We start from the raw sequence: 27223 nt of genomic DNA, 5'->3' as shown, positions 1-27223 counted from the left end.
CTGCTGTCCTCCTTTGTGTGCTCATTGATAACATTAGCGCTAACCTAACTCGGACTTCCCGCCAGTTAAACTTCCCGTTTGCATGTGTGATGGTTTTGAGGGAAGGGTCTGTGAGGAGCCCTGGGAGGTGACCTCTGACTCCTGGTTGATGCTTCCGAGCTCTGGAGTCAGTGCCGGTGGGGCCTTTCCTGTCTTGCAGGAGGGATGCCTCCCGCTCCTCAGGCCGCCCAGCTGGCTGGACAGAAGCAAAGCCAGCAGCAGTATGACCCGTCCACAGGGCCTCCAGTGCAGAATGCCGCCAGCCTGCACACGCCGCCGCCACCACTGCCTGGCAGGCTGCCCCCGGCAGGCCTCCCAACTGTGCCCCTGCCGCCCACGCTGCAGTTCCCGCCGCAGCCGCCCATGGGGGAGCCCCCGACGCAACTGCATGTGCCTGCGAAGGCCCAGCAGCCCAACGCCCCCATCCCCACGCCCCCTGCCAGCCAGCTACCTGTGCTTCCGCAGCCTGCCCAGCCGGCTCTGCTCACCCCAGTGCCCGGGAAGGTGCAGATGCAGGCCCCTCCACTGCCGTCCCAGCCACAGGTACTTGGGCCTCGGGCTCTGTCTGAGGGGTGGAGGGGACGAGGCAGGTGTGACGAGAAGTTGAGCACATTGCTCTCTGCTTTCTCCACGTGTTGAGTGCACCGGCCAGCACTTGAGCTGGGACTTACTTGTAAAATGAGTACGATCCTTAATCACAGCTGTCAGATTGAATTAGCAGAAAACAGCAGGCTGTGATGGCTGAACTCAGAGCCGGGAGCCATGCGAAGGGCCTGTGGTCACCGTGCCACTGGATGTGCTGAGTAGGCAGAGGTCAGAGGCAAGAGCCTGTGTGGCTGGGGGTGGGGCTGCTCTGAACTGTCTTCCAGGCGCCCCGAGGACGCCCCCTCCTCCGCCAGCCTTTGTGCTCTGCAGAGGCACGGGCAGGGGTCGCCTCAGCAAGAGAGCTGACGCTGCTTCAGGGAGCCCCACCCCCTCACCAACAAGGCTTTCTGGGCTTTCAGTTCAGCTTCTTTCTGGTTTCTTGAGATTCGGGGCAGAGTTTATCTTCTAGAACAGTCGGAGCCACTGCTTCCTCACCACCGACCAGGGGTCAGGCGGTGTGTGAGCACGTTGTCTGCGTCCTCACATTGCTCCTCCTTGGCGGCTCTGTGAGGCAGAGGCTCTCTTGTCTCCATTTTACCCCTGGAGCGACTGTGGCCAGGGAGGCCTGGTGTCCTAGCCAGCGTCTGGAGGTGCTGTGATTTGCCGCCCGGGGTGGGTGGGAGCCGTTCGTGTGGTGCCTGCTGGAGCGGGGGCGCCCGCCGAGCAGGGAGGTGGCCTTCCCAGGCGTCCCAGCCCGGTCTGCATGGCCATGAGTCCAGTGGGCACCTGCTGGCTTCCGGGCGCGGAGGCTTCTCTCAGCCGCTCACCGGCCCTTGTTGGAGGACCACTGTGGAACGTGATCTCAGAGGAGCTTCTTCTAGAGCCCCCAGAAGCCTGTCACTTCTCCACTGGGGAGGGGGCAGGCTCCCTAGGTCAGAGGCTGCAGGCTTTGCGGCGCTTCGGTTCCTGGGACAGCCCCTCAGCTCTGCTGCTGATCGCAGGCAGGAGGAAGTCACTTCCCATGTAAAGACAAGCCACACACCGGGGAAGGCGTGGCCTTGCACAGGTGCCATGGCCCCATGGCCTGGGCTAGGAACCTGCATCTTTTGTCCTTGCCCCCGCCCTCCCCGGGTTGTGGCAGCACCTGGCCTGCCCTCCTGTCTGCTGCCCATGTGCTCCCTGATGGCTGACATTCATCTTCAACAGGGGCGGGGCTGTCGCTGTGCCTTGGTCTCTGCCACATAGGCCAGACCCCCACCTGCAGCCTGCCAGCCGTGGGAGGGCTGCACAGTGCGGCTTGCCTTCCGCAGGGAGGGGCACGTGAGCGTCTGGGAGCGCTCGGGGAAGCCGTAGCTGACGTTATGGAAGTGCCGAATGTCATTAAGGAAAGGGGCAACAGGCTGGAAAAGGCAGAGCAAGGAGAGTCTGGGATGGGACGAACTGAGCAAGCAGCAGGGGGCCCGTGATTTTGTACAGGGCCGGGCTGGTGCTTGTCGGTGCAGCTGGCTGTGTCGCGTGGCTGGTGTGGTCGTGTGTTCATCTGCATTGCTCTGGGGAGGGTCCATGGCTGTCTTCACCTGCCACCTGTTTTCTGCCTGCCCAGACAATGACGTCCACGAGACCACCCGCAGACCCTGCACAGCCCTGTCCACGGCCTACGCCCACCTCCTCCACTTCGTCCATCGCTCCCAGCAGCAGCTCAGGTCCAGGTCCCTCGCCTGCACGGGCGTCCCCGGTGAATAGACCCTCCTCGGCAGCCAGCAAGTCACTATCTCCAGTCACCTCCCGGTCCCCAGGGGCAGCTGTGTCGGCCACCTCAAAGCCACAGAGCCCAGCTCAGAATGTGGCCGCGCCCCAGGACGGTTCCCAGGACAAGCTGGCAGAGCAGATGGCACTGGTGAGGGGCTGGTGCCTTCCGCTCTGGGACTCAGGTTACAGCAGTTGGCTGCTGCCCACCCAGCAGCGGGCATGGTTGACGTGCTTTGTGGTCAGGGAGACGCGGTTGAAACCAGTCGTGGACCTGTCCCGGGGGAGGGAGACTCCTATGGAGACTTTTCTGTGCTGAAGCCAGTGGCCTGGGCCGCTGTCATCACAGGCTATGAGTGAGGGGTCGGGGGGAGGTGGTGTGTGTCATGAGGCTGGAGGACAGTGCTCAGGGCCCCCATTTTGGTGAGGTTCACGGCCCAGCAGATGACTCTTAACTATTCGTTGGGGGACTAGGCAGTTATTCTGTTCAACTTCATTAGGGGAATTAAAAGAAACAGCCAAATAGGCGGGCTGTGATAAACCCAGCACTCCCTGTTCCTAGTTTAACCCAGCGACATGTGGCCGGCCTCATTTGGTCTCTACATTCCCAGTGGGGTCAAAGCAGATTCCAGGCCTGTGTTGTTTCCCTTGTAAGTGTGAGTGTGGGCCTTGGCCGTGCTCTGAAACGCCAGGTCTGTTGCCTCAGCTTCTAAGGCTCTCTGCAGTTGCCTGCCCATTCCTTGTGACCTTGTGTGTAAGTCTTAACCTTTGCTACAGAGACTGCCAAGTAGTAGGTCTCACAAACGGGGGGTCTGAGTTAGGGGGGTGCCGTTAACAGCGACGTGCTGCCCCACCCCCTGCCCGCAGGAAAACCAGATCCACCAGCGGGTGGCCGAGCTGCGGAAGGAAGGCCTGTGGTCCCTGCGGCGGCTGCCGAAGCTGCAGGAGGCCCCGCGCGCCCGCGCGCACTGGGACTACCTGCTGGAGGAGATGCGCTGGATGGCCGCCGACTTCGCGCAGGAGCGGCGGTGGAAGGTGGCTGCCGCCAAGAAGGTGGGCAAGACGGGACCTGCGGCTCTCAGTTCGCTTGAGGGTGCTGGGAACTCAGTGTTGTGAGCTGCGGGTACCCCCCCAACGGGCCGCGCACGGGGCTGTGTCCCATGGAGGTGGCGTTGCCCTGGGCCAGGAGTGCACATAAGACTTGTGTGCCTTTCATGGAGCATGACGTGACCCGGACTGAAGTGTGGCCTCCTCTGCCTCTCATTTGCCAGCTTGTCAGGACAGTGGCGCGTCATCACGAAGAAAAGCAGCTTCGTGAAGAAAGGGGAAAGAGGGAGGAACAGAACCGATTAAGGCGGATCGCTGCCTCAACCGCTAGAGAAATAGAGTATTTCTGGTCCAATATTGAACAGGCGAGTATGTCCTTTTACTGGGGTCCTGAGACATGGACTGTCGGGGTTGGCAATGAGGCAGAGCCTGCAGTGTCCCCGCAGAGGCTGCGTGATGTTGGGTCCCCCCACCGTGGCCCTGTTGGTGAGGCTGATTAGAAGGGGGTTCTGGCTCTGCCGGCTGCGTGTGGATACGCAAGGCTGCTGCCCATGCTGAGTGTGTCCGCCGCGCCCTGAGAGGCCCTCCCACGGCTCCTGGGGGTGGGGGCAGGTCACCCAGGGAGCTTCTCTCCAGAGTGGCGGTGCCCACTCCCACTTCCTTTTCTAAAAATTCTGACTCAGCACCTGACGGGGTTAGATACAGAATTGCTGTGACCCCCGCCCCATGTGGGCTCCCACTCCAGCACACTCGAGAGCTGCGCTAGTTCACAGCCTCAGCCCCCCGCTTCTGTGCTTCCCTCTCACGTCCAGGTTGTGGAAATCAAACTACAAGTTGAATTAGAGGAGAAAAGGAAGAAGGCCTTCCATTTGCAGAAGGTGTCCAGGAAAGGTATGATACTTCTAAAAAGCCTCACCTTTCTCAGGTGGTCCTTTGTCCCAGGTCTGTGCTCAGCGGGCACCCTCCCAGGGAGGCTGTGTGCACAGCAGCCGTGCGTAGACTCGGGGTTCTCGATGGTCAGGGCGCTCGATGGCCGCGGCACTCTCAGTGCTGCCGCTCTGGCCTCATGTTTTCATTCCTTTGAGATTTGCTGGCTGAGTCAGGAACCACCAGGTTGACCAGCTCTGGGGTGCTCTCAGAATTGAGGTCCGAGCCTGCCCCCTTTAGCCAGTCCCTGGACGGGGAGGGGGACTCCTGAGGCCAGCGCTCTGCCTCGCTGCTCTGTGCAGTAGCTGCCTCGTCACTGGCAGGGGCCAGACCCCAGCAAGGCAGTGTCACGGGATGGGTGGGAACACAGTGACTCCCAGTTTTCTGGCAAAGAAACCGAGGTGGAGAGGTGGCCACTGCTGAAGTCAACAGCTGTGAGACCAGGCGATCGTAAGACAGGAGCTTCGCTGTTGCCCCTCTGTGCCTCTCCAGACTGGGGGCTGGGGGCTGAGAGCTACTACCTGTGTGCTTGGTGAGGCCGCCCTGTGTCACCAGGAGGGAGGTGTCAGAGGCACTCTTGGTGCGTGTGAAGAATGTTCCCCCCACGGCTGAAACGGATCTTGTTACCTGTTTTAGGAAAGGAGCTGAGACCCAAGGGACCTGATGCGTTTCCAGAAAGGGCCCTGGTAAGTTCAGAGCTGTCCCTGCACCAGGGGTGAGGGGGAGCGGGGTGAGTCCGTCTGTACAGCGGCGTTCCCGTTTTCACATGGGATGCCTGGAGGTGACAGGCGTTACCCTTCATCATGACACCCACCTGCCTTGGGAGGAAACTGGTCTTCTAATTTAGCACTAGGCTCTGGGGGCATTGCTGCCATGGCCCAGGCCCTCCCTGGCACCAGCAGCCTGGCGGTGGCGCACTTGTCACAGCTCCAGGCCTCCTCTCAGGTGCACATCAGACAGGCAGACACCTCTGCATGTGTTTTCATCTGTGCTGGGAGACCGCCTGTCTGCAGCATGTGTTCTGTTTCAGGATTCGGGAGTACCTGGAAGAAAACGGAAAGCAAGCACCTCCCTCACTGACGACGAAGGTCTGTCCCCTCTGCAGGGCCCGAACTCACGAGCAGGGTGCCCACTCGTTGCAACCATGACAAGGAGTCACTGGGGCCATTGCCAGCCGGGTGCCTCGATGGGTGGTGGACTTTGAGGGGGAGACACGAGACGCTGCCTATGGAGCAGGGAGAGCCTCGCACTGTGGTGCCTTCTGTTCCCGAGGGAGGAGCCACAGGGAGGGCTGACGGGACGGGGCCGGCTGGGGGCTAAGGCCGGCGGGGGAGAGGGTGCGGCCTGCCTGGCAAGGCCCCAGGTGGCGAGCGCTTGTACTCAGGGGCCGGCCGGCTGCAGGCGGTCATGTTCTGCTGGGGACGCCCAGGGCCAGTCTCTTTTGGGAACGAGGTGCAGGGTGCAGGTCCGAGGCTGCTTCAGGGCAGTGGCTGGGGCCTGTGCTAAACGGGCGATGACAGATCCGCAGTGACCCCAGACGGCACACTCGTGCATTCCTCTGCAGTGGGCTCAGCAGGTAGATGAGGTCCCCTCACTCCGTGTTCTGGCCTGAGTGGGTTTGTCGTGTGGGCCCTAGTTTCCGGACTTAACCTGGGAAATTCAAAGCTCAGCGCTGCAGCAGTTCGGAGCCTTGTAGGTTTGATGAGGCGCTGCCGTCTCACTGACGCTGGCTGGTCCCCGTTGCAGTGGAGGACGAGGAGGAGACGATTGAGGAGGAGGAGGCGAGCGCAGGGGCCGTGGACCACCAGACGGAACTGTCTGCTCTCGCCAAGGAAGGTAGGCCCGGGGCGTCCTGCCAGAGGCTCGGTGACACCTCGGGTGGCACGGAGCGCAGTGTGTCTGCAGGAAGGGAACACCCGGTGCCCGGAGCGCTGCATGACCAGCCACGCTGCTGTGCGTGGAAAGAGCGCCAGGTGCCGGTCTGGCCTCTGCCGTCACTGCGCCGTGACAGCCCCCTGGACCTGCGCTGGTGCCTCTCACAGCTCTGTCCCCAGCCCCTGGGCACGGCCCTGAGCATGCTGCTTTGCTGCCATGTGTCAGCACCCCATGCACACATCCTGCTGTAGGCTCAGGCGCTCGCCTTTTCACGCAGCGCTCCTGCTCCTGAGGTTCGTTCATTTTGCCATGTGTTGGGTGAATGCACTGACCCCCTGCTGTGCAGTGTTCCCTTCCGTGTGCACGCCTGCACTGGGTGTCCTGCACTGGCAGCGGAGGAGACAGGCTGCAGGACGTGTGCGTGCCTGGTCAGCTTGCCGGGGCTGTGCCAGGCTCCTGGGCTGGATTTTGGGTAGAATGGTTGCAACACGGCCCCGTCTCAGGGGCCTTTGGCGTCCACCTGCAGTCCTCCTGCCTGTCTTGCCTTGCGGGTAGAAACGGCCTCTCTTTACAGGTTTTCTGCTATCTTTGCTCGTTCTGGTTTTGGGTTTTCTTTTCGCTGGTGACTTGTGGGTATTCCTTGTATATCCTGGACAGGAATTCTTTATCAGTTACATGTGTGGCAGTGACCTTTCCCATTTTCATTCCCTTCGTGGAACCTTCTTAGTTTTAGTGTCTCTGAATTGATCCATCTTGTTTATTTTAAAAAAACCTTTTTATCTCCACATCCTAAGGATGTTTTCCTGTGTAGGCTAAAACTTCTTGTTTTTTCTCTCATATGTGTGTCTAACCCGTCCAGAATTGCTTTTGTCTGCAGTGTGAAATGAATGTAATTTCCTCCCCAGACCGATAACCCCGTCCCAGGGCAGGTGACACACCTGTGCTTCCTCCTGACATGCACCGGCTGCTCGGCAGGGTGCCGGGCGTGGGGTTCACAGAAAGGCCCGCGGGGAGGACCTCATTGTGAAGTAGAGCCACAGCAGCCTGGGACCCACGTGCATGTTGTTAGATTCGTTTTTAGGTGCATCCTACAGGGGAGGGCGAACGTAATTTACAGTTGTTTGTATGGAAAATAATACGAAATTAATAAATAACAGAAAATGAACTTTGTGTTTCATGTACTCACAACTGGAAGCCTGCTTTTGCCCTACTCTATAGTTTTGAAGTTGTAGTCGGGGGTAGATTCTGAGCCATTACCTTTTTAATTGGTCACTGGTACGTGCACTTGAAGTGCAATTGACGTGTGTTTGTTGGTCTTCCATCTGCAACTTTGCCGGCCTCGCATGTTAAATCTGTGTCGCACACTCTTCATCTCTAGAGAAGGACAATGTTCCCTCTATAATGCTGGTCCTTCCCTTACTGCCAGGGGTGAAGTGTGGCCCAGAGGTGCTGGGGACGTGGTGGTGTGTCCCTGGCCGGGAAGGGACACTGTCAGCGGAAAGGCGGTGTCCTGTGGTGCGCGTCCCGGCCGTGGTTCACACCATTGTTGCCCAGCACTCCTGCCTTTAGTCCCCCTGTTTGTGTCCTTGTGGAGCCTGCTGACCACAGTGAGTGTCGCTGTGGTAACTGCTGCAGCGTGCCCCCCATCTGTCGGGCCAAGAGCAGCCTGGCTTGGGGCTTCTGAGTTGGTCCCCTCCGCCTCCGCCCACATGGCTGCCCCCCAGCTGCCCTGCCTGTGGGCTGGGGTGTCCTCATGGGGGGCATGTGAGCATCTCGTGGCATGGTGGCATGGTGGCTGGTCTCCCTCTCATTGCACACCACCTGGCCATCCCCAGGCCAGCCCTGGCTTATGTGGGAGGGGATCGCATGGGTCGTGACCAGGGTGGACGGTGCCCTTGCAGCTGCCACTGCTGTCGGTGTGATGCCTGCTCAGAGGTCCTCGTGCCCCTCAGGGACCTTGGAGCACCTTCTTCAGGTAGATGTGGCTTTTTAAGAAGTTTGATGGAGGTCTTTAGTTTTCTGTCTAAATGCAGTGTTTTCTCCCATTATGTCTTCTAACTAGCTCCTATGGGTGAAGGGTTTGTCCCGAGACCCTGACCGAGTTATCTTACGGTGTCATTTTCATCTGATTCCTGTGGGTCCTCCTCAGCCTCCCTTGATGTCTGTGCACAGTTCCCAGTGTTGGTCCTGAAACACTCAGACACACGGTCGAGTGGAAGGAACCACGTGGTGACACCTACGTGCACCCCACCACCGAGGCCAGAGCCCTTCGGCCCAGGCTGGCGGCTGTTCTAAGTCGCGAGCAGATGAAGCCAGTGGGTTGTGCTGAGAGTGAGGCGCGCGGCGCCGTCACTGTGGCCCTTTTGGGGCCCGACTGTGTGGCATGTGGTATTTTGACCAGACGTGATTGACACGTGCCGTGCGGGTGTAGGCGGGGCCGCATGCGCAATGTGCACGTGTGGGTCTGGGTCCAGCTGCTGCGTATCCCTGGGAGACTCGTGGGGTGGGACGTAGGGGGCGGGGGGACGTTTTCAAGCCCTACGGCAGCCACAGTGGTTCCCGGACAGTGCGCCCACACTGCGGGGCGCCAGGGGCTGCTCAGCTGCCCGGGGGCACCCTGCACTGTCTGATCCCGGAGGCGCTCCCGCCGCGGGTGCTGCTGCCGTGATGTGACCGCCTTTCTCCCTGCCGTCCTCTGCAGCTGAGCTGCCCCTCGTTGATCTGATGAAGTTGTACGAAGGCGCCTTTCTGCCGAGCTTCCAGTGGCCCCCGCCCGACGCCGAGGAGACGAGCGAGGAGGAAGGTCTGTTCTGGTGTCTCCAGAGTGCTCAGCGTTGTGGCTGGTTTTTTCCCTTTCTGATTGATTGACTGGTTTGAGAGAGGAAGAGGGAGAGAAACATCCATTTGTTGTTCCACTTACCTGGGCGTCCATTGGTGGGTCCTTGCACGTGCCCTGCCCCCTGGGCACATCAGGACGACGCTGGAACTGTCCTGGCCGCCCGGCCCCGCCAGAGGGCTCAGCTTCAATAGCCAAGCACTCACAGGGGAAGGGCGCGTGGCCAGTCTCAGCGTCCCTTCGTGTTCTTTAGTCTGAGGAAAGAAGCAGCGGGGGGTGTGTATGATACGTAATTCTACGTTGAATAGCATTTCGTTAGGTTCTGTGCTTTCTGTTTATAAACTTGGCACAATCATCAGAGCACGTGATCATGTTGTGAACAGTTGGTTTTCTCCAGACTTAGAAAAGTCATTGTTTTATGGACCTTGATTTTTATCACGTTTATTCAGGTTGCGTTGTTTGTCGAACATACCGGTTTTAAGGACTTTTATTTTATTAGACATTCCAGACACTCACAGACACAACTAGACTCTGCCTACCTTGCTGTCATTCTGCCTGTTCTGATTGTTAGCTGTGACGCCTGTGGCGAGGGGTGGGGGGGCGGGGGGATGCTGTCAGCACCACTGTTGCAACGGGACTAGGGGAGGGGCCGGTGGCCCCTTGACTCACCTGGACTTGGAGATGCTTCTGTTTTTTCCTTTCTGGTGGTAGAGGGGCGGTCATGAAACCCGTAGGTGCCCACAAATCTGTTGGTCACACCAGCTGCTAAGTGCTGCAGAGACACTTTCCAGGCTCCCCCAAGGACTTTTCAGAGTGGTCCTAGGGTTGATAGTTTCATAAGAGCTTATACCTCCTTCCAGAGAGAATCATTAGGTGTACGAAATGGAGCAAATAAAAATTTTGGTGCTTAATTTTGTATTTGACGTATTGGGATGCTGTCAGTTTTTTTCCTTTTTATTTTTTATTTTTTTGTTACTGTTAAGTACCCCATAAAACTACAGAAGCAGCTGCCAATTCCCCTTTTCCACTGTTCACAGATGTGGAAGACAACCCAGCTGACCAGGAGGGCCGGAAGGACGTGGTTCTCATAGACTCACTGTTCATCATGGACCAGTTCAAAGCTGCAGAGAGAATGAGTGTCGGGAAGCCGCACACAAAGGACATTGCAGAAGTGACCGCTGCGGCCGAAGCCATCCTGCCCAAGGGCAGTGCTCGGATCAGCACCACGGTGAGGCGCTTTACGGGAAGGGTGGAGGCTTCCTGCTCCCACGGAGCGCATGGGCTCAGCTGCACACGTAATCAGAAAAGGAAACTCTGGCCTTTCTTTTCCTATTATCTGGAGACCTACTGTGGCTTTCCAGCAGGCCTACTGTGTGCCTTATGGACTTGACCTCACTTTGCAGCAGGTGCTCAGTGATCATTTGAGACCCGCTCACGGCCTGTCTCTCATGTAGGTGAAGCCGGGGGTCCCGGCCCTGCTGTACGGCGCGCTCAGGGACTACCAGAAGATCGGCTTGGACTGGCTGGCCAAGCTCTACCGGAAGAATCTCAATGGCATACTGGCAGACGAGGCTGGGCTGGGGAAAACGGTGCAGATCATCGCTTTTTTTGCCCACCTCGCTTGTAATGAAGGTAAGCGCTGGCTGGAGCAGCACATGTTGCTGAGACCGAAGTGCACGCTGGTGTCTGGCCAAGCGAGGGTGGGGCCTGGCCTGCCTTCTCTGCTCCTTTGCTCGGGGCCGTCCTCACGACCCGAGGGTACAGATAGCATGGGTAAGCAATGAACTCTTTCCCAGTCAGCACTCGATGGGAGCCCCCCCAGGCTGTGACTGAGGCGCTGTGACTCTCGGAGGCCTGCTGGCATCAGTGTGGGGGTGGCAGCACAGGCAGGTGCGAGCTGGCTCCACTTGGCGCCCCGAGGGGCTGCGGGGAAAGTGTCCCCTGGTGTGACCCAGTGCGCACCGCCCTGGCCACAGCTCCCCGTGCTGCCCCTTCAGCCTCTGTGTCCGCAGCAGGTCTCCTGACACCCCTGCCCTGGGGCCACAGCGTTCACAGGCCTGCTGGCTCTCCCCGTGGGTGGCTCCTCCTGGTGTGGGTGGTGACACTGCAGTGAGCAGTGTGGCCATCCAGGTGTGTGTGGCAGACGTTTTTCCCAAGCCTGTCATTTCCAGCTTTTCACTTGGCTTATGCTTTACCTCTAGCACAGAAGCTGAAGTTTGTTACGTGCATGTTGTTCTCTTGGGCTGGCCAAACCTCTGTTCCTTTGGTTTTTTCCGTATGGTGGCTCTAGTAGTGCTTAGTTGTCTTTAACTTCATTTTGAAACAGTTTTGTTAGCTTGTATTGTGACAGCTGTCCTGTCAGCTTGCATTTATAAAAACGTATCAAAATTGACGAATGTTTGTGCAGCCACTTTAATATTGAAGATGGAAGAAGATGCACATTTTTTGGCACATTAAGCTTTATTATTTTAAGAAAGGTAAAAATGCAACAAACACAAAGACAGATTTGTGCCATGTATGGAGAAGATGCTGTGAGTGATCAAATGTGTTAAAAGGGGTTTGCAAAGTTTCGTGCTGGAGATTTCTCACGGGACGATGCTCCACGGTCGGGTAGGCCAGCTGAAGTCGATAGCAATCAAATGGAGATATTAATTGAGAATAATCAATATACCACGCGGGAGACAGCCAACATACACTGTCCAAATCAGTAAAGTTCTTGGTGAAAATGAGAAATGTGTCTTATGCAAAAAACCAAACAGACTTTTTGGCCAACCCAATAATGAAAAAACCCTAATTTTTGGAGGAATGAATCGAAACCGTACATTTTAGGGTGGTTGGGTGCGTTGGCTAGAAGTCGGGAGCCCACGTGTGCCAGTCACTGGTGCTGCAGCGTATGCCCGAGGGGACGGGCGACCTCAGGCTGCTTTCTTCCTTGTAGGTGGGGTTCCTCCCCCTGTTCACGGGCTCAGCCATGTTTCTGAATAAGTACCTTATTTAGTTCAATGATTACTCCTCCAGCCTCTTTGCTGAGTGCCTTCCGAGAGTCAGACTCGCCTCCTGTGGCAGCTGGGCGTCAGGGCGGAGGGTGGGCGGCAGGCGTCCGAGTCCAGGCGGCATGGTGAGCAGGGCATCTGTGCGACCCGCTGGGCAGCTCCTTCGGCCCTGCCTGGGGACGTCCACCCATGACACACATCGGGGCCTGCACTTGACAGACAGTGTAGCTGAAGAGCAGATGCTGCATCTTCCTTCATCCGCAGGCAATTGGGGCCCTCACCTTGTCGTCGTGAGAAGCTGTAACGTCCTCAAGTGGGAGCTCGAGCTGAAGCGCTGGTGTCCTGGGCTCAAAGCCCTCCTGTACGTGGGCAGTCGCAGAGAACTCAGAGCAAAGAGACAGGTATTTAGTTCCAACATGAAACAAAACCAGGCAGGAAACCATCTTGATTTCTATAGGAGACAAATGTCAAAACGTCTAGACATGCTTGTTAGTGTAATTATCAGATACCAGGACTTCAGGCTGTTCTAGATCCGCAGCCCCTTGAGAGCACCCACTACACCTGCCAGGAGAGCCACAGGTGCACATGGCCTGTGTCACTTCCCAAAAAGTTGAGGGCATTTCCTTCAGAGCTCTAGCGGGCCCTGGAGTGCTGCAGCCCTGGCTCCCAGGAGGCCTGCCGGTGCTCCGGCGTAAGCGAGAACCGTCGTGCCCCTGTGGTGTGCGTGGGGGGATGTTTGTGGCACAGAGTAAACTTCCAGAACACCTTGGGGTTCTTCTTTCCTCTGCCCAGTAGCTTCTGCCATGAGGTTCTAAGTAAGTTTGTTATAGATCACAGTTTCTCACTGAAGATGACCCCGGCTCTTAGGCTCTTGTGTTGAGTAGCTTTCCTGAAGAAGCGATACCTCGAGGTATACTTTTTTACTGTCTCTGGGCGCTTGTGCATTGTTGAAAGGCTCGTGATGCCATCAGCACAGCGCAGGCTTTCACGCCCTGCACCTCGGTGTGCTCTGCCCCTCCCAGCGAGTCCTGGTCCCCGTGCAGGGCACTCTCAGATAGTCTGTTCCCCACAGACTGCCTCCGAGCTGCCTCTGAACTTGTCCACACAAGAACTGTAGGCTCCCGGAGGAAAGGATCATAAAAAGACACTCTCGGCCCTTTTCTGTGCGGAAATAGCAAGTGGTCAAGAAGAGGAGTAAGGTGACTAGGTGGGAGCAGGCCCGCTCAGAAAGCGGCCCCAGCTCGCCAAGTGCGCGGGGTTGGGGGAGGGACCCGGGCAGACGGCGCGGCCTTGTTTCGTGTGCCACAGGGATGGACTGAGCCCAACAGCTTCCACGTCTGCATCACGTCCTACAAGCAGTTCTTCCGGGGCTACACGGCCTTCATGCGGGTGCGGTGGAGGTGCCTGGTCATTGATGAGATGCAGCGCGTGAAGGGTCTGAGCGAGCGGCACTGGGAGGCCGTGTTCACCCTGCAGAGGTGACTGCTAGCCACCGTCCAGGCTCCATCTGGTCAACGGCAGGCTCACTCGCAGGCGCACGCAGCGTTGCCTGTGTCCTTTGTCACAGTGTGTCCAGCCGAGGACACCCTGAGTGTCCACTTAGTTCAGCCTGTGTCTTTAAGACACCTGGACGCCTAGTTGCCCATGAAGTTGCCTCGCCCCTTACGCACTTTCAGGTCTAGCTTTGGGTATCGGTCCTCCCCGACGTGGTCTCTGATTTTGTGTGCAGCCAGCAGCGCCTGCTCCTGATCGACGCCCCGCTGCACAACACCTTCCCGGAGCTGTGGACCGTGGTGCACTTCCTGATCCCAGGCCTCTCCAGGCCCTACCTGCACCTGCCTCTGAAGGCCCCCGACGAGGAGAGCCAGGACTACTACCACAAAGTGGTCATACGCCTGCACAGGGTGGGCGTGCCCGGCGCTGGGGCTGCGGAAGCACTTGCCCCCAGGGACTCGGGGGATGGCGGGGTGGGGTGACGTCCCTCCCAGAGGGAAACCAGCGGGTCGTGTCCCTTCTGCAGGTCACACAGCCCTTTATCCTGAGGAGAACCAAGAGGGACGTGGAAAAGCAGCTGACGAAGAAGTACGAGCACGTTTTGAAGTGCCGCCTCTCCAGCCGACAGAAAGCCTTGTACGAGGACGTCATTCTGCAGCCCGGGTGAGCATGCTGCCCTGCGCTGGGCCCCTCCCTGGACCCACCCCTCCTCCCCGGTGGCATTGCCTGTGTGGCAAACCCAGGTGTGGCAGGTGCTCCACTCCTACATTACCCACGGCATCGCCTGGCAGGGTTTCAGTTCAGACTCACGCAGGAGACCCTTCTGACGCACCTAGGACCTCGGCGGTGGCCACAGAATGGCTGCACTACCCCCTTACCACAGAGGGTCTGTTCTAGGCCCCCCAGTGGATGCCCCAAACTGCACCAAACCCTGTGCACTGGACTGTACACAGCAGACCTCATGGTCTCAAGAATGGAAGGTTTCTCCTGACCGGATCGTGGGGACCTCAGCACATGGTTTTCCTTTCCTTACTAAATCAATCCCCCTTTCTGCTTAAAAGGAAGCGCTTTTGGCTTCTTTTCACTGTGTCCACACGGCCACCATCACTACTCTTGCTCTTTGGGTCCACCTTCAGTAACATAAGGGTCCCTCGACCACGAGTGCTGTGAGGCCAAGACAGTCGCTGGACCACGACATGGCTCCAGGCGGGGAGCGTGTGCAGCGTCGGGGTGACTGACTCCCAGCAGCAGAGCTGTTGTCAGGCTCTCCAGAGGAGCCCAGGGTTTTATTTCTGGAACTTGGCGTGTGATGTTTTCTGATTGTGGCTAGCTGAGGCCAGAGCTATATGGAGCCACAGGTACTGGGTGCCGTGTGGGGTGCAGGCAGCCATAAGTGTTGTGGCGGGCTGCCGTGAGCCTCCTGCTCCTCTGTGTGGATCCCTGATGTCTCCCACGACTGTCGGTTGGACCCTTTCTATCACACTCTGCGTGTTCCTGAGCTTAAATTAGAAAAAAAATACAGGAGTAAGCACAGAGTGGAAGTTGGAAGACATTAAATCAGGATGTTTGTACCCAGTCACCCTAGCCACTCTGTCCCTCGCGGGCAGCTGAGGAAAGCCACATGCAGTGCCCTGCTGTTGCAACGTAAACTCGGTCTTGGCGGCCTTCCGGAACAGGCTCCTGCGCTTGTCAGGTGGCCCCCCCCCGCCTGCGCTCCGGGCTCACCTGTTCGCCACTTGTGGGAGGAAAGGGGTGACCTGGTGTGTTGCCCCAGGGTGGCAGCTGTGTTACAGTGGGGCACAGATGGTGAGGGACCTGGGCTCTGGAGGGAGATAGAGAGGAGAACAGTCCGTTCCCCCCCCCCCCCCCAGCGGGCCTTCTCATGGGTATAATGAGGGGTGTTGGGACTGGGACGTGTTGTGGGGGGAAGGGTCAGGACGGTGTCTGCGTGGAGCAAGCCTCTGACCAGCGGGTTGGCCGTAACTCACGCTGTTCTCTGCGGCCACTTTTGGGAATTTCAGGATAGAGCGTCAGCATGCATTGCTGGCGTGCAGGTCGTTGGTCCTCCCCTGACAGCGTTTCCCGGTGACTCATGTCCCTCCGGAGTCTCGTGGACGTGCCTGTGTGTGAGCAGAGAAAACGCAGGACTGGGGGAGTGGGGTGTGGTCTCATGTCTCAGTGGCGAGCCCCAGCGTCAGGGTGTGCGGGTCCCGCAGAGGCCAGGGCCCTGCTGGGCACCAGGGTAGCTGGCTTTCGCTCCCTGGGGGTGTGCCAGGGCACAGGCTGCTCTGCCCTGGGGGTGGGGCCGCCACCCGCTCGTTGGGGCCGAGACTCCGCGTGTGCCTGCAGGAGAGGCCCCTGGCTCTGGGGCCCACTGATGGCAGCAGGTCCTAGGCTGCTCAGTGGCTTTCGCTCTGATGTGGCGGCAAGTAGAGACCTGCTCCTTGGGTCTGGGCACCTCGTCCTCCCCAAGTCTGCTGGGTGAGTGGACTTTCTAGGGCGCTGCTAAGCGTGTCCCCTGCACACAGATGCGGGGGTCTCGGGCCTCTGGAGCGCACTCTGAGCCTGCTTCTGGTGTGTGTCTTCCCTCCCTCTGCGCCGTGACCATGTCCCATGTGCATCCCTCCTTCCCTCGTGGGTGCCCCTCTCTGGCAGCCTCGTCTCCCCTCTGCAGAGAGCCCTGCTGCCCGGCCGTGGCAGTGCCACTCCTCCTGGTCTGTCCCCAGCCCTTCCCGTGCTGAGCACCCCTCTCAGGAGCCGCACGTCCAGTGTTTGCGTTCTCAGTCCTCTCTCCAAAGCGGGGCCTATGCTCCAGGCATCGGGCACACGGGGGTCGCGCACCTTTGGTGACCCTCTGTGCTCTGCAGCGCTGCCTGCGAGCTCACCTCCCTTCCGCTGTCACCCCCGCCCTGCGCCGGGGCCTGTTTCGTGCGGTGCTCAGGCTTCAGACACGGTGGGCTCCACAGCCGCCCCGAGGGGCCGCGCCCCGGGCCTGCCCTTCTCCCCTGGGCGCCCCTGCCCGGCAGCCTCAGCCCTCCGTTGGAAACCCGCCTCTCCTGTCCCTCCTCGCCCTCGCCCGCCACCGCCCTCCCTCCACAGGGCTGCGCCTGGACTCACCAGGGCACGCTGGCCTGCATCCTGGGGTGCGGTCAGGTCTGCATGTCAGGGTGCGGCGTCCCACCCCGAGGAGGGTGAGGGGACGCTCTGTCAGAAGCACTGCACCTGCCCCGGGTCGGGGTCTTCATCCTGAGCTGCCAGCTGCTGTCACAGCTTCAGAGCTCATCATAGCTGGGCTGGCGTGTCATTGCTCTGCTTAGAATGTCCTCTTCGCCCTGGCCGGTGGCTCAGTGGGTTGGCGTGTCATCCTGGTGCCCAGGGCACACACTCAAGATTGCAAGTTCAAACCCTGGTCGGGGCGCGTACAGGAGGCAGCTGATGGATGTTTCTTTGTCTCTCTCCCTCCCTTGCTCTCTAAAGTCAATAAACATATCCTTGGGTGAGGATTTAAAAAAACAAGGACGTCCCCTTCCATGTGGACGGGGGCCCGGAGAGCTGCGCCCACATCGGACCCCCGGCCCTGGCTCTCCGGCTTCCTGTCCCATCTCACAGTGACAGGAAGCCCGAGGGTGCTCAGGGCCTGGCTGGGAGTGGGGGTGCGCGCTGCTGTGCTGAGAGCTCGTGTTCCCCGCGGCAGGACCCAGGAGGCGCTGAAGGGCGGGCACTTTGTGGACGTGTTGAGCATCCTGCTGAGGCTGCAGCGCATTTGCAACCACCCTGGGCTGGTGGCGCCCCGGCCTCCGCAGTCCTCGTTCTCAGCTGGGCCGCTACAGCTCCGCGTGGCTTCCCTCGTCCTGAAGGCGCTCGACAGGGGTGCCTGGAAGGTAAGGAGGGGACCTAGGTGGGCAGCTTATGTGAGGCTGGTTGCAGGCACTGTCCCCACTGCCCTGGGGGCCCTGCACTGGGCAGCGCTGAGTGACCTTTGTGCCGTGCCTTCCCTTCGACGCAGCCCCCGCATCTGGAACTGGCCCGCGGGCAGGCTTTCCTCGCGTGGCGTGGGCTGTTGGGCTCTGAGAAATGGTGTGGTGTGTGCGCGCGAGGTAGAGCTGGGGTATGGCTGCTGATGCCCACGTGGCACACGGGCAGTGTTGTGGGCACAGGCTCCGAGGCCCGGGGCCTGGGAGCCTGCTCTGTCCTGGGTGTAGGCTGAGCTTGAGGACAGGCCGGACTGTGGCCTCGGCAGCCCCCTTTCCTGTGCAGGGGGGCAGCAGGTGTGCCATGAGCTGGCCAGCCTGCCGCCACTGCCACCGCAGTCACTGCTCAGATGGGACGTGCTCCTCAGCGGGTTGCGGGACAGCACCGGCAGCGGGCTTCCGCGTGTCCCAGGGGCGCGGTTCACCGGCGCTGCTCTGCGTGTTGTGCTGCGTGCAGGGGGCAGTGTGCACTCACGGGGCCCTGCGGCCGCCGCCCGGACCCCAGAGCACGTGTGCGCACGTGGGCTGTCACTCCCATGCCCCTGGCAGCTCCCCGTCTGCACCCCTCTGGGGCTTCCCCTGTTTCACACAGGTCACACACCTCACGTAAGTGGAGTCACAGGATGCGCGGCCTTGGGTGTCTGGCTTACTGCACTCAGCGTAGTAATTTCCAAGTTCCTCACGTTGTAGTAGGACTTTTTCTCTTTGAAGCCTGAAGGGTCCCCTGTGTGCACACCCCATGTTTGTCCATTTATCAGTTGGGCGTTTGGGTTACTTCCACATTTGAGCCATTGGCACACTGCCGTGGGCCCTCGTGCACAGGGTTCTCGTGGATGGGGGTGTGTCCTCAGGCATGTGTCTGGGCCTACAAGTGTGAGCCCTGTGCTGACTGCTTTCCATGGCGCCCTCCTGCGGGTGTGCGGGAAGAGGAGCCACGTTCTCCATATCCCGCCCACATCTGCTGTCCCCCTCCTTGAGTCTCCCCATCCCGTGGGGGTGAGGTTGTGCTTTCATCATTAAAGCTGAGAGAAGCCCCGTGGGATGGCTCTCGGGGGTCCCCAGCTGGGGGCACAGGCAATGCATGCTTCCTGAGGCACGCGCATCCCCAGGGCTCTGTTGTTGGAGGAACGATATGTCACACGTCCACTTCCGCTCGTGCCAGCTCCTGGGTCTCTCCCAGGGTCGTCCCCCCCCCCCCCAAGCCCTGTCCTCTGGACAAGGCCCAGCATCCTGAGCCGCCCAGACTTCATTCTCTGTTGCTGGGTCCATTCTGTCTCTGGGGGTCGCCTCCTCCATTCCCATAGCCCCTCGGGGTGACCAAGTGCCATCCTTCATGTCTGAGAGCTGGGGAAACCGAGGCACGCTGAGCCCCAGAGTGGGCTCAGGTGAGGGCTTCAGGAGCACTTCTCAGGGCAGACGAACCTACTTGGGTTCTTAGTCAAGGGCTTTTTTTCCTGTCTCACATAGCTCGTTTTTCTTTTTCTGTTCTTAGGAGGCCGACCTTTCCATATTTGACCTCATTGGCTTAGAAAGCAGGATGACCCGCCCTGAGGCTGAGTGGCTGTGCAAGAAGAAGGCGACTCGGAAACTCGTGGAGGAGCTCTTCACTGCGCCGCCCCCACCGGGCAGGCCGCCGGCCGTCAGGCTGAAGCCCAGCAGGTGTGTGCTCTGGAGCATCCCCAGTGGCTCCCCGGCCGGCTGTGGTTGATCTGAGTGGGCCCCTGGGCGGTGGCCTTCGTGCGACATGGGGGAGGCCTGGGACTGGGTGTGAGCTCCGGGCTGTGAGGAGAAGGGCGCGTCCTTGCTTGCTATCTGCGGCTCCTGTAGTGGCCTGGGCACCCTTGCTAAGTGGAGACCTGGAGAGTGGCCTCACTGTCTTCAAGACGCGCTGGGGTTTGGGAGGCCATGAGTGGGACAGTGCTGAGGACGGGAGGCCAGGCAGTGTCGTGTCCCGGGTCTGTGTGGCGAGGGCAGAGGGCCGCTGTGGGCAGTGCTGGGCCTGCGGCGGGCATGGGGCTCCACCCTGACTAAGCGGAAGGGACACCTGACGTGATGTGAGGCTAGGATGGCGCAGGTGGTGTTCAGTGGCGAAGCCAAAACCCAGGTGATGTATAAGAGGCCAAGCCAGGGAGCTGGAAACTGGCAAACTCCTAGGCTCAGGTCAAACGTGAGGGAGAAAAGGGGGAACAGGTACTTTAGAGACAAACTGATGGCCCCTCGTTGCCTCTCGTGTACGTGACGTCCCTGGGGACTTGGGCCCAGCCCGTGCCTGCAGCCTACAGGACACGCACGGGGGCCACTGCTGTGCCCTGGCTGGCCTCTCCTGGCCAGCGCGGCCTGTGGCTGCCATATGGGAGCTAGTGCAGAGATGAAACCCGGCCGCGGGGGCTCGCCTGCGTGGGTTTGCGCCCTGCTGTGGGAGAGGCGCCACGACCGGGTCTGCCCTCCCTGTCGCCTGTGCTGCCCTGTCAGCTGACCGTGCAGTTGGCCTTTCCCCCACTTATCTTACTCTGGACTTGGTGTCAGCTGCCGTTCCTAGTCCACAGCGATGGAGCCTGACTGGGCTAAAGCCGTGCCCCACCCCATCGTGCGGGCACAGGGGGGCCATTTTGGGGGACTCTGTTGCCGGCACTGCCCCAGGAGACCTGCCCCACAGTGACCGTGTGTTCCCGCCCCCGCGGCGCCCAGGTTGTTTCAGCCTGTGCAGTATGGCCAGAAGCCCGAGGGCCGCACAGTGGCGTTCCCCAGTCCCCACCCGCCCAGGACAGCCGCCGCCGCTGCAGCCGCCGCCGCCCCACAGGGCCACGTGCGAGGCCGGCCACCAGTCGCCACGTTCTCTGCAAACCCGGATTCCAAAGGTAGGCCTCGCGTGGCGGTGCGCCCGCGTCTCGGAGGGCGCCCCTTGCCCATCTGGCACCGCAGGACCTCCACTCTGGCTCCGCCACAGGGACCTGCGCAGCCCTCGGACGGGCTTGAGGCACTGTTTAGTTCTTTAAACTGGCTTTCCACACCGGACGTGGCACGCAGGGGGGAGCGGTGGTGGGTGTGGCCGCGAGGGTGCGGCTGGGGAGGCGCCCATGGAGGGGGCTCGGCTCTGAAGCGTCCGAGGAGGCTGCTGTTGTGTCTCCTGCCCCTGCTTTCCTGTCCCTGCATCATCGCGGAAGAGGAGGATGGAGCGGCCGGCATCCAGGGGACAGGGCGCGCTGCGTCCCCGGTCGGCACGTCCCCAGGGCCCTGTGCTGGCAGTGCGTTGGTGTCCAGAGCTGCCTCACGCAGGTGCCGGTGCGGCCGGGCACAGCCTTGCGTGCGCCTTGCATGCCGTCAGGGCAGCCTCTGACGGACACTGGGGTTCGCGTGGCTGACGTCTGACACCCGTTTGCCACAGGGACGTACCGCACGGTCCGCTGACTCGCTCCAAGGGAAACTGGTTAACAACCGATAAAGGCTGTGTTCGTCTCTCTCTGTAGACCACCCTGGCCTCCACCCCTCTGCTAGGGCTTCTCATTTGAGAGACAGTCTGAAATGTTTGTTGTATTTCTTTAAATTCGGGTTTACGATACTGCGTTGACCAGACCCTCTAACAGCTCTGCACAAACCGCCCTTGTCAATTGCAGCGGCAGCAGCCCCGTTGCAGACCTCTCAGGCTCCCACCGGTGCTCCGAGACCCCAGGCCGCCTCGACCTGCAGCACAGCTCCTAGCCCAGCCCATCCTGCGAAACTGCGGGCTCAGACCGCTGCCCAGGCCTCCGCCCTGGGCCCGCCCCAGCCCCAGCCCCAGGCCCCCTCGCACCCTGCCGGGCCGAGCGCGCTGCCTCAGGGGCTGCTGCTCACCTCGCAGGCCCAGGCGCGCCTGCCTAGTAAGTGGCCTCGCCTCTCCTGCTGGTTCTGCCCCTCTCCCAGGAAGCTGCGTGCACACCACTGGTGTCAAGAGCCTTGCTCCCCTCCTGTCCCCCACGCCGGGCGCTGTCTTTGCCCTGCGGTCCTCTCTAGTCCTAAGTCTCCAGGGCCGGTGCCCATCCTTCCTCTGTCCTTTCTCCGGACCCCAGGCGTCAGCTCTGCTTTCCTCCCCGCTCACTCTCTGCGCTGTGTGCTGATGGCTGCGCCTCCCTTTCTGTTAGCCAGGCTACAGGCCAGCTTGGGGAGCAGGGCACTCCTTGCCAGCCGTGGGAATGAGCATTTGGTTTCTAAACACTGTGACTTCCTTTTGGTCCTCGCTGTTACCAAATTTAAACCCGGAGTGAATTATTGCTCAGTGGAGACATTCTGTGATGATTCAGTGACTGAAACATCGCAATCTTAGTAACTTCATTTAGTAGAGTTTCTCACTGTGACCAGTGCAGTTAGCATGTTTCTAAACCTCACATGGGCACTGTTGGTTCTGCAGTGGGAAGTGCCCTGCTCATGCCGTGTGCTGCACCAGGTCTCCGATGCCGTCTCGCACACGTCTGCGGTGTGACAGGCTGTGCGGAGGCCTTGGTAGAGGGCCAGAGGCGCGGGGTCCCAAGGACTCACTGCACTGACTCTGGCTCTGCCCGGCCTCTGGCCATCACCCCGTCACCGCCCGCAGAACGCGCTTCTTGGCCTGGGACATGGCTCCTGCAGCTGTGCCACAGGAGCTGTGCTGGGGAGCGCAGCAGCCCGGTCGCCTTCAGTCTGGTGGCCTCTCCCCTGTATGGCCACGAGGGCTGGCGGGAGGCACTCTGCGTGCAGACCTCGCGTCTCCGTTTTCCTTCTCCCGTCCTGTTCACGGTTTCTGTGCGCACGATACCTGGGTGTTTTCTTGTCTTCTGCTTCTTGTCTTCCTGATCTTACCACTAATAGTTCTTGCCTGGGCTTTCTTGGGAGGAACGTTCAGACTCATACCAACCATTGGGTAGAAAGTCTTTAATTCTTTGTAAATACAGCCTTTTGAGCGGGGTGCACACGGCTGCATCTGAGTTAGGTTCTCGACAGAAGGCTCTGAGCGATGGGAAGTTCCGCACTTCCTGACTGCAAACCTCACAGTTGGATCCTACGCCCCAGTTCAGACAGTGTGGCCTTTGATGTCCTGGAGCTGCGTTCACGTGCTGTGTTTCTGTGCTCGGGTGCCTGGGGGTGGCGGGGATGCTGGGGCCCGGGTCCGTCCCTCACCTGCGCTGGTAGAGCCTGTCTCTTGTGGCCAGGCCAGATGTGTACTGTGCACTTGCTGGAGGTCCTCGGGAGCAGAGGTTGACACATGGGTTTTCAGGGCCACAAAGAGATTTCTGCTGTTCCTGGCGCTTGCTGCTTATTTACTGGTCGGAGAGAAAAGTAAAGTGTCTCTTAATAGTTTGGGTAATTGTGTTAATATCTGATGTCTAAAGTGTACCCGTTTTGATTACAGAAGTTAACTGTTAAAATCTGATGTTAACTTTATCTTCACTTTTCTATGAAAATAGTTATTTTCCAAAAGTGGCAGCAGCGCGCACTCCATGGCCTTCTGACAGTTCAGTTCCCCCGCGGTCATTCTGTGTGACAAGCAGCTGTCAGTGTCACGACCGCAGACTCTCCACAGGAGGGTGACCCCCTCTCCTCTGTGTCCCGCAGGTGGGGAGGTGGTCAAAATAGCGCAGCTGGCTTCGCTCGCGGGACCACCGAGCCGGGTCGCCCAGCCTGAGACCCCAGTGACCCTGCAGTTCCAGGGAAACAAGTTCACCCTGTCGCACAGCCAGCTGCGGCAGCTCACGGCCGGCCAGCCGCTGCAGCTGCAAGGTGAGAGCCGCGCCCCGTCCCCTGAGAGCCCACCCCCCCGGCTGCCCCTCGCTGCAGCGACTTTCAGCTCCAGTGCCTCCCTGTAAACACCACAGTGAGCTTGACCTCAGAGGGTGTGACCTCAGCGGGTGCTGGGAGGACCAGTGGGGGGTGACGTGTGGGTCTCCTGGCGGCCCCTCCTCGACACGCGTTCAGTAGGTGGTGGTTGTTTTTAAAACCCTGCCCTTTCTTAGAGGCTCCCTGTCCTGAAACTAAAACAGAAACACTCCTTTTTAATCGTGCTGTGAGGTGACTTGTCCTAAAAACGCCAGTGGCCCGGCAGTTCCTGCGGGAGAAGCACACTCTCGCACATGGCCAGGCACTCCTGGACCAGAGCTTCCGGGCCATGGCTGCTTTCTGAAGAAAAGGGGGGTGTGTTCTGAGTGGTACGCCCAAGTTAGCCCCAAGTGATCAGATGGCCGCAGCCCAGTCATTTTTGTCCCTTTCAGCTGTAGGTTGGGATTCAGGGTGGCGTTGGCAGCAGCCCCCGCCTGCCCCCAGCAGTGTCTGTGAGGTGAGCTCTGGTCAGGGCAGAAGGTTGCAGCAGGGTCCCCGTCTGTCAGCAGAGGGCAGGCCCAGGAAGCCTGCAGCAGGGAAGCTGTGCAGTCAGGTTTCACGCCGTATTTCCCAGTTTCTCGTCGGAGGAGTGAGGCCACGGGCTGCTGTCCCTGGTGCTCTGGAGCTGCTACAGGACGCCGCTCCACGGTGGAGACGCACCCACAGTAGGGGTTGAGGTGGCCAGCTCCTCAGGCAGAGCCCCAGTGTTTGGGCTAAAAAACAAGTTTTTAGGTATTTCTTCATCCAGCTGATGATCGGCAAGCATCAGCGTGTGATCCGGGAGCTGACAGCTTCTGCCTGTGACTCAGGCCACAAACAGACGTGGCCGTAGATTCTCAGTGGGTGCCCGTTATAATGACAGAGGTCAGGGGTTTCTAGAAATAGATGAGCTTTCTTTGGACATTAAGAAAAATGACATTGTTCCTTCGAGTTACAGTCATTGTGAACAAAGTGTTTTCATCTTTCTCCAAGGAGCTGAGCTTTGCCCTGTTGGGGAAAGTTTGGTTTTGGGTTTCGGTTTGTGGCCTGTGCGTCCTGCACACGCGACATGAGCGAGACTAACCCTCCTGGTGCGTGTGTGCTTGCAGGCAGCGTTCTCCAGATCGTGTCCGCCCCTGGGCAGTCCTACCTGCGCCCCCCGGGCCCCGTGGTGATGCAGACTGTGTCCCAGGTGGGCGCCCTGAGCGCCCTGGGAAGCAAGCCCCAGGCCGGGGGCCCGGGCCCCGCCCCCACGACCCCACCAGGTAGGGTACCCTGTGCAGGAGGGCGACGGGCCCTGCCCGTGGCACCACCTCCTGACTTTCCTGGAGGTAACTGGGTGGCGTCTGGGTTTCAGGGTGAGGGGCTCAGGGCTCAGGGTCCTGCCCGCTTGGCCTGTTTCCTCTCGTTCTCAGAGCTATGGCCGACGGCCACCAGCCCTCACTTACCTTAGGGTTTGTCTTGGTGCTGGGACTTCCCCTGGGACGGCCACGAGGCAGGGCTTAGCCCTCTGCCATCTGACCCAGCCCCTGCCGCCTCCCGCCCTGTCCGTGGCTGCTCCCTGGACATGCTCCGCCCCGTCACCTCAGCCCTCCTGTCGTGGAAAGAGCCGATGTGATTCCAGCTATGTGACATTCGGAAAAAGCCAAAAGCAGAAGTGTATTATTGCTTGCCGACCTCAAAGAAATAACCCAGAGGACTGGCTGCGACCGACACACACGTATTAGGACGCAGGCCTTCCCAGTACAGGGTTAGAGGACAGAAAACAAAGCAGACAGCATCATAGTGTGTGGGGTCTCCAGGCCCACATCCCGGAAGTTTCTTTTTGGCTGGTCCTTGACCGAGGAGCTGGCCAGTCTGCACAGTACACTAAACGATGGCCCTCGTGGCCTCCCCCGCGTGTGAGGGGCCCATGTTCCCACAGGTCACACAGCCCCTCTGCGCCCTTCCCCAGGGCCCTCTGTCCTCAGGCCTCTGAACTGTCCTCTGAGCACAGGTCTGTGGGGCAGGCAGCATGGCCCTGGCTGATCCCGAGGCCACTATGTGCTGCTCTGGGGCGCAGTGCTGACTCCTGACCCAAGGGCAGACGGGGCCCTGGTGGTCACCGTGCCAGCGCTTTCGCCGGGAGGATGGCCACGGGTCTGGTGCACACGGGCGCTCCCCTAAGGGAAGAGACAGGCTGGCGCTCAGGCTGAGACAGTGTGGCCAGGGAGCAGGGCTGCTGCGCTGGTGGCTCCGGCTGCGTCAGCTGTGAGGGTGCACAGCCCCAGCCTGCACCAGCGGGAGGCAGCGCTGGCCCCGAGGGCTCGCTGTGGACGGCGTGGGGGGTGCGGGGGGCGCTGGGGCTCTGTTGCCGACTGCGGCCTTTGACTTGTAGTTGGTGTCCCTGGTCGAGCGGCAGTGAACCCCCTGACTGTAGGGGAACCTGGAGTGGCTTCCAAACCAGCTTCTCCACTCGGAGGACCGACCCAGGTACGGGCGGCACTGGGGCGCCCTGGCCCGTGGGCAACACCTGCTCCTGTGTGCCTTCAGCAGGATGCAGTCTGGGTTACCTAATTTCAATTTGGAAAATGCTTTTTGTCATTTTGTTGTTGTTGTTCTGTTACAGTTGTCCCAGCGTTTCCCTCTTTGCCCTCTCCCGCCCACCCCATCCCCCACCCCCGCAGTCAGTTCCCAGTGTTGTCTGTGTCGTGGGTCACTCCTGCACGCTCTTTGGCTAGTCCCGGGGACCCTCAGGGCCCCAGCAGACCACCAGCCGGCCTGTTGTTTCTCACTGACCGTCTCATCACTGGGATGCAGGAGGAAAAGACCCGGCTTTGGAAAGAGCGGCTGGACCAGATTTATGCTGTCAACGAGCGGCGCTGCTCCCGGGCCCCTGTCTACGGCGCAGACCTGCTGGGGATGTGTTCCCTGGCCTGCAGAGAGCGGGCCCCGGGGCTCGGGCCTTCGGGGGGCAGACACGGCAAGGGAGCCGGGCCAGCGCACAGCTACACGTCACCCTCTAAAAGCCTGAAAGACCTGATTTTGACGCTGACTCAACGTCAAGAGTCCCTCCAGGATGTTATCAACAGGTGAGCTTCTGTGCTCACCCATTCATCCTTCCCTCCCCAAGCCCCGGCAGCCCTGACCTTTCACCTTCCCCGTCGCTTTACCTTTTCCAGCAGGTCGTAGAGTGCAGCCTTTTCCGACGGCTGCTCCCACTGTGTGATGTGCGGTTCAGGTTTCTCCACCCCTTTTCTTCACCTAGTAGCTCATTTTTTTACTTTCTTTTGTTTTGTTCTGTTCTTTATTTTTTAACTATATTTTATTGACTATGTTATTAAAGTTCTCCCAGTTTTCTTCCCTTTGCCTGCCTCTTCCTGGTACCCCCCTTCCCTCCAGCAATCCCTTCCACCTCAGTTCACGTCCATGGGTCATGCATGTAAATTCTTCGGCTTCTTCACTTCCTATATTATTCTTAACTTCTCCCTGCCTCTTTTGTACCTACCAGTTATGCTTCTTAGTCCCTGCACCATTTTCCCATTTCTCCCCCTCCCCCAGCTGATAACCCTCCAAATGATCCCCACACCTATGATTCTGTTCCTGTTCTGGCTGTTTGCTTAGTTTGTTTTTTTGAATTCAGTTGTTGATAGTTGTGAGTTTGTTGTCATTTTAACATCTATAGTTTTGATCTTCTTCTTAAATAAGTCACATTAACATTTCATATAATAAGGGCTTAGTGATGATGAGCTCCTTTAGCTTCACCTTGTCTGGGAAGCACTTTATCTGCCCTTCCATCCAAATGATAGCTTTGCTGGGTAGAGTATCTTGGTTGTAGGTCCTTGCTTTTCCTCACTTTGAATACTTCTTGCCAGTCCCTTCTTGCCTGCAAAGTTTCTTTTCAGAATTCAGCTGATAGTCTTATG

The 27223-nt window shown here is 59.4% G+C and overlaps 1 protein-coding gene across 2 annotated transcripts in view; it reads left to right on the top strand.

Annotated features, from left to right (window-relative positions):
* Positions 1-27223, top strand: part of EP400 (E1A binding protein p400) — a 77668-nt gene that overhangs the window by 22146 nt on the left and 28299 nt on the right. For both annotated transcript variants that reach the window (XM_090257242.1, XM_090257243.1), the window contains 23 exons: positions 200-582; positions 2228-2521; positions 3238-3423; positions 3642-3782; positions 4230-4308; positions 4981-5030; positions 5375-5432; positions 6091-6180; positions 8921-9022; positions 10093-10283; positions 10510-10687; positions 12313-12449; positions 13357-13526; positions 13778-13952; positions 14069-14205; positions 17237-17423; positions 19006-19172; positions 20202-20371; positions 21128-21370; positions 23079-23243; positions 24428-24583; positions 25696-25790; positions 26118-26389. In XM_090257242.1, coding sequence (XP_090113368.1) covers positions 200-582; positions 2228-2521; positions 3238-3423; positions 3642-3782; positions 4230-4308; positions 4981-5030; positions 5375-5432; positions 6091-6180; positions 8921-9022; positions 10093-10283; positions 10510-10687; positions 12313-12449; positions 13357-13526; positions 13778-13952; positions 14069-14205; positions 17237-17423; positions 19006-19172; positions 20202-20371; positions 21128-21370; positions 23079-23243; positions 24428-24583; positions 25696-25790; positions 26118-26389 — 3826 coding nt within the window. The remainder of the gene's footprint in view (positions 1-199; positions 583-2227; positions 2522-3237; positions 3424-3641; positions 3783-4229; positions 4309-4980; positions 5031-5374; positions 5433-6090; positions 6181-8920; positions 9023-10092; positions 10284-10509; positions 10688-12312; positions 12450-13356; positions 13527-13777; positions 13953-14068; positions 14206-17236; positions 17424-19005; positions 19173-20201; positions 20372-21127; positions 21371-23078; positions 23244-24427; positions 24584-25695; positions 25791-26117; positions 26390-27223) is intronic.

The sequence above is a fragment of the Furipterus horrens genome, unplaced genomic scaffold (genome assembly GCF_987537825.1).
Source record: "Furipterus horrens unplaced genomic scaffold, mFurHor1.1.pri manual_scaffold_11, whole genome shotgun sequence".
Classification (NCBI taxonomy): domain Eukaryota; kingdom Metazoa; phylum Chordata; class Mammalia; order Chiroptera; family Furipteridae; genus Furipterus; species Furipterus horrens.
Note: the sequence above shows the minus strand (reverse complement) of the source record. Positions and strands in the feature narration are given on the sequence as shown.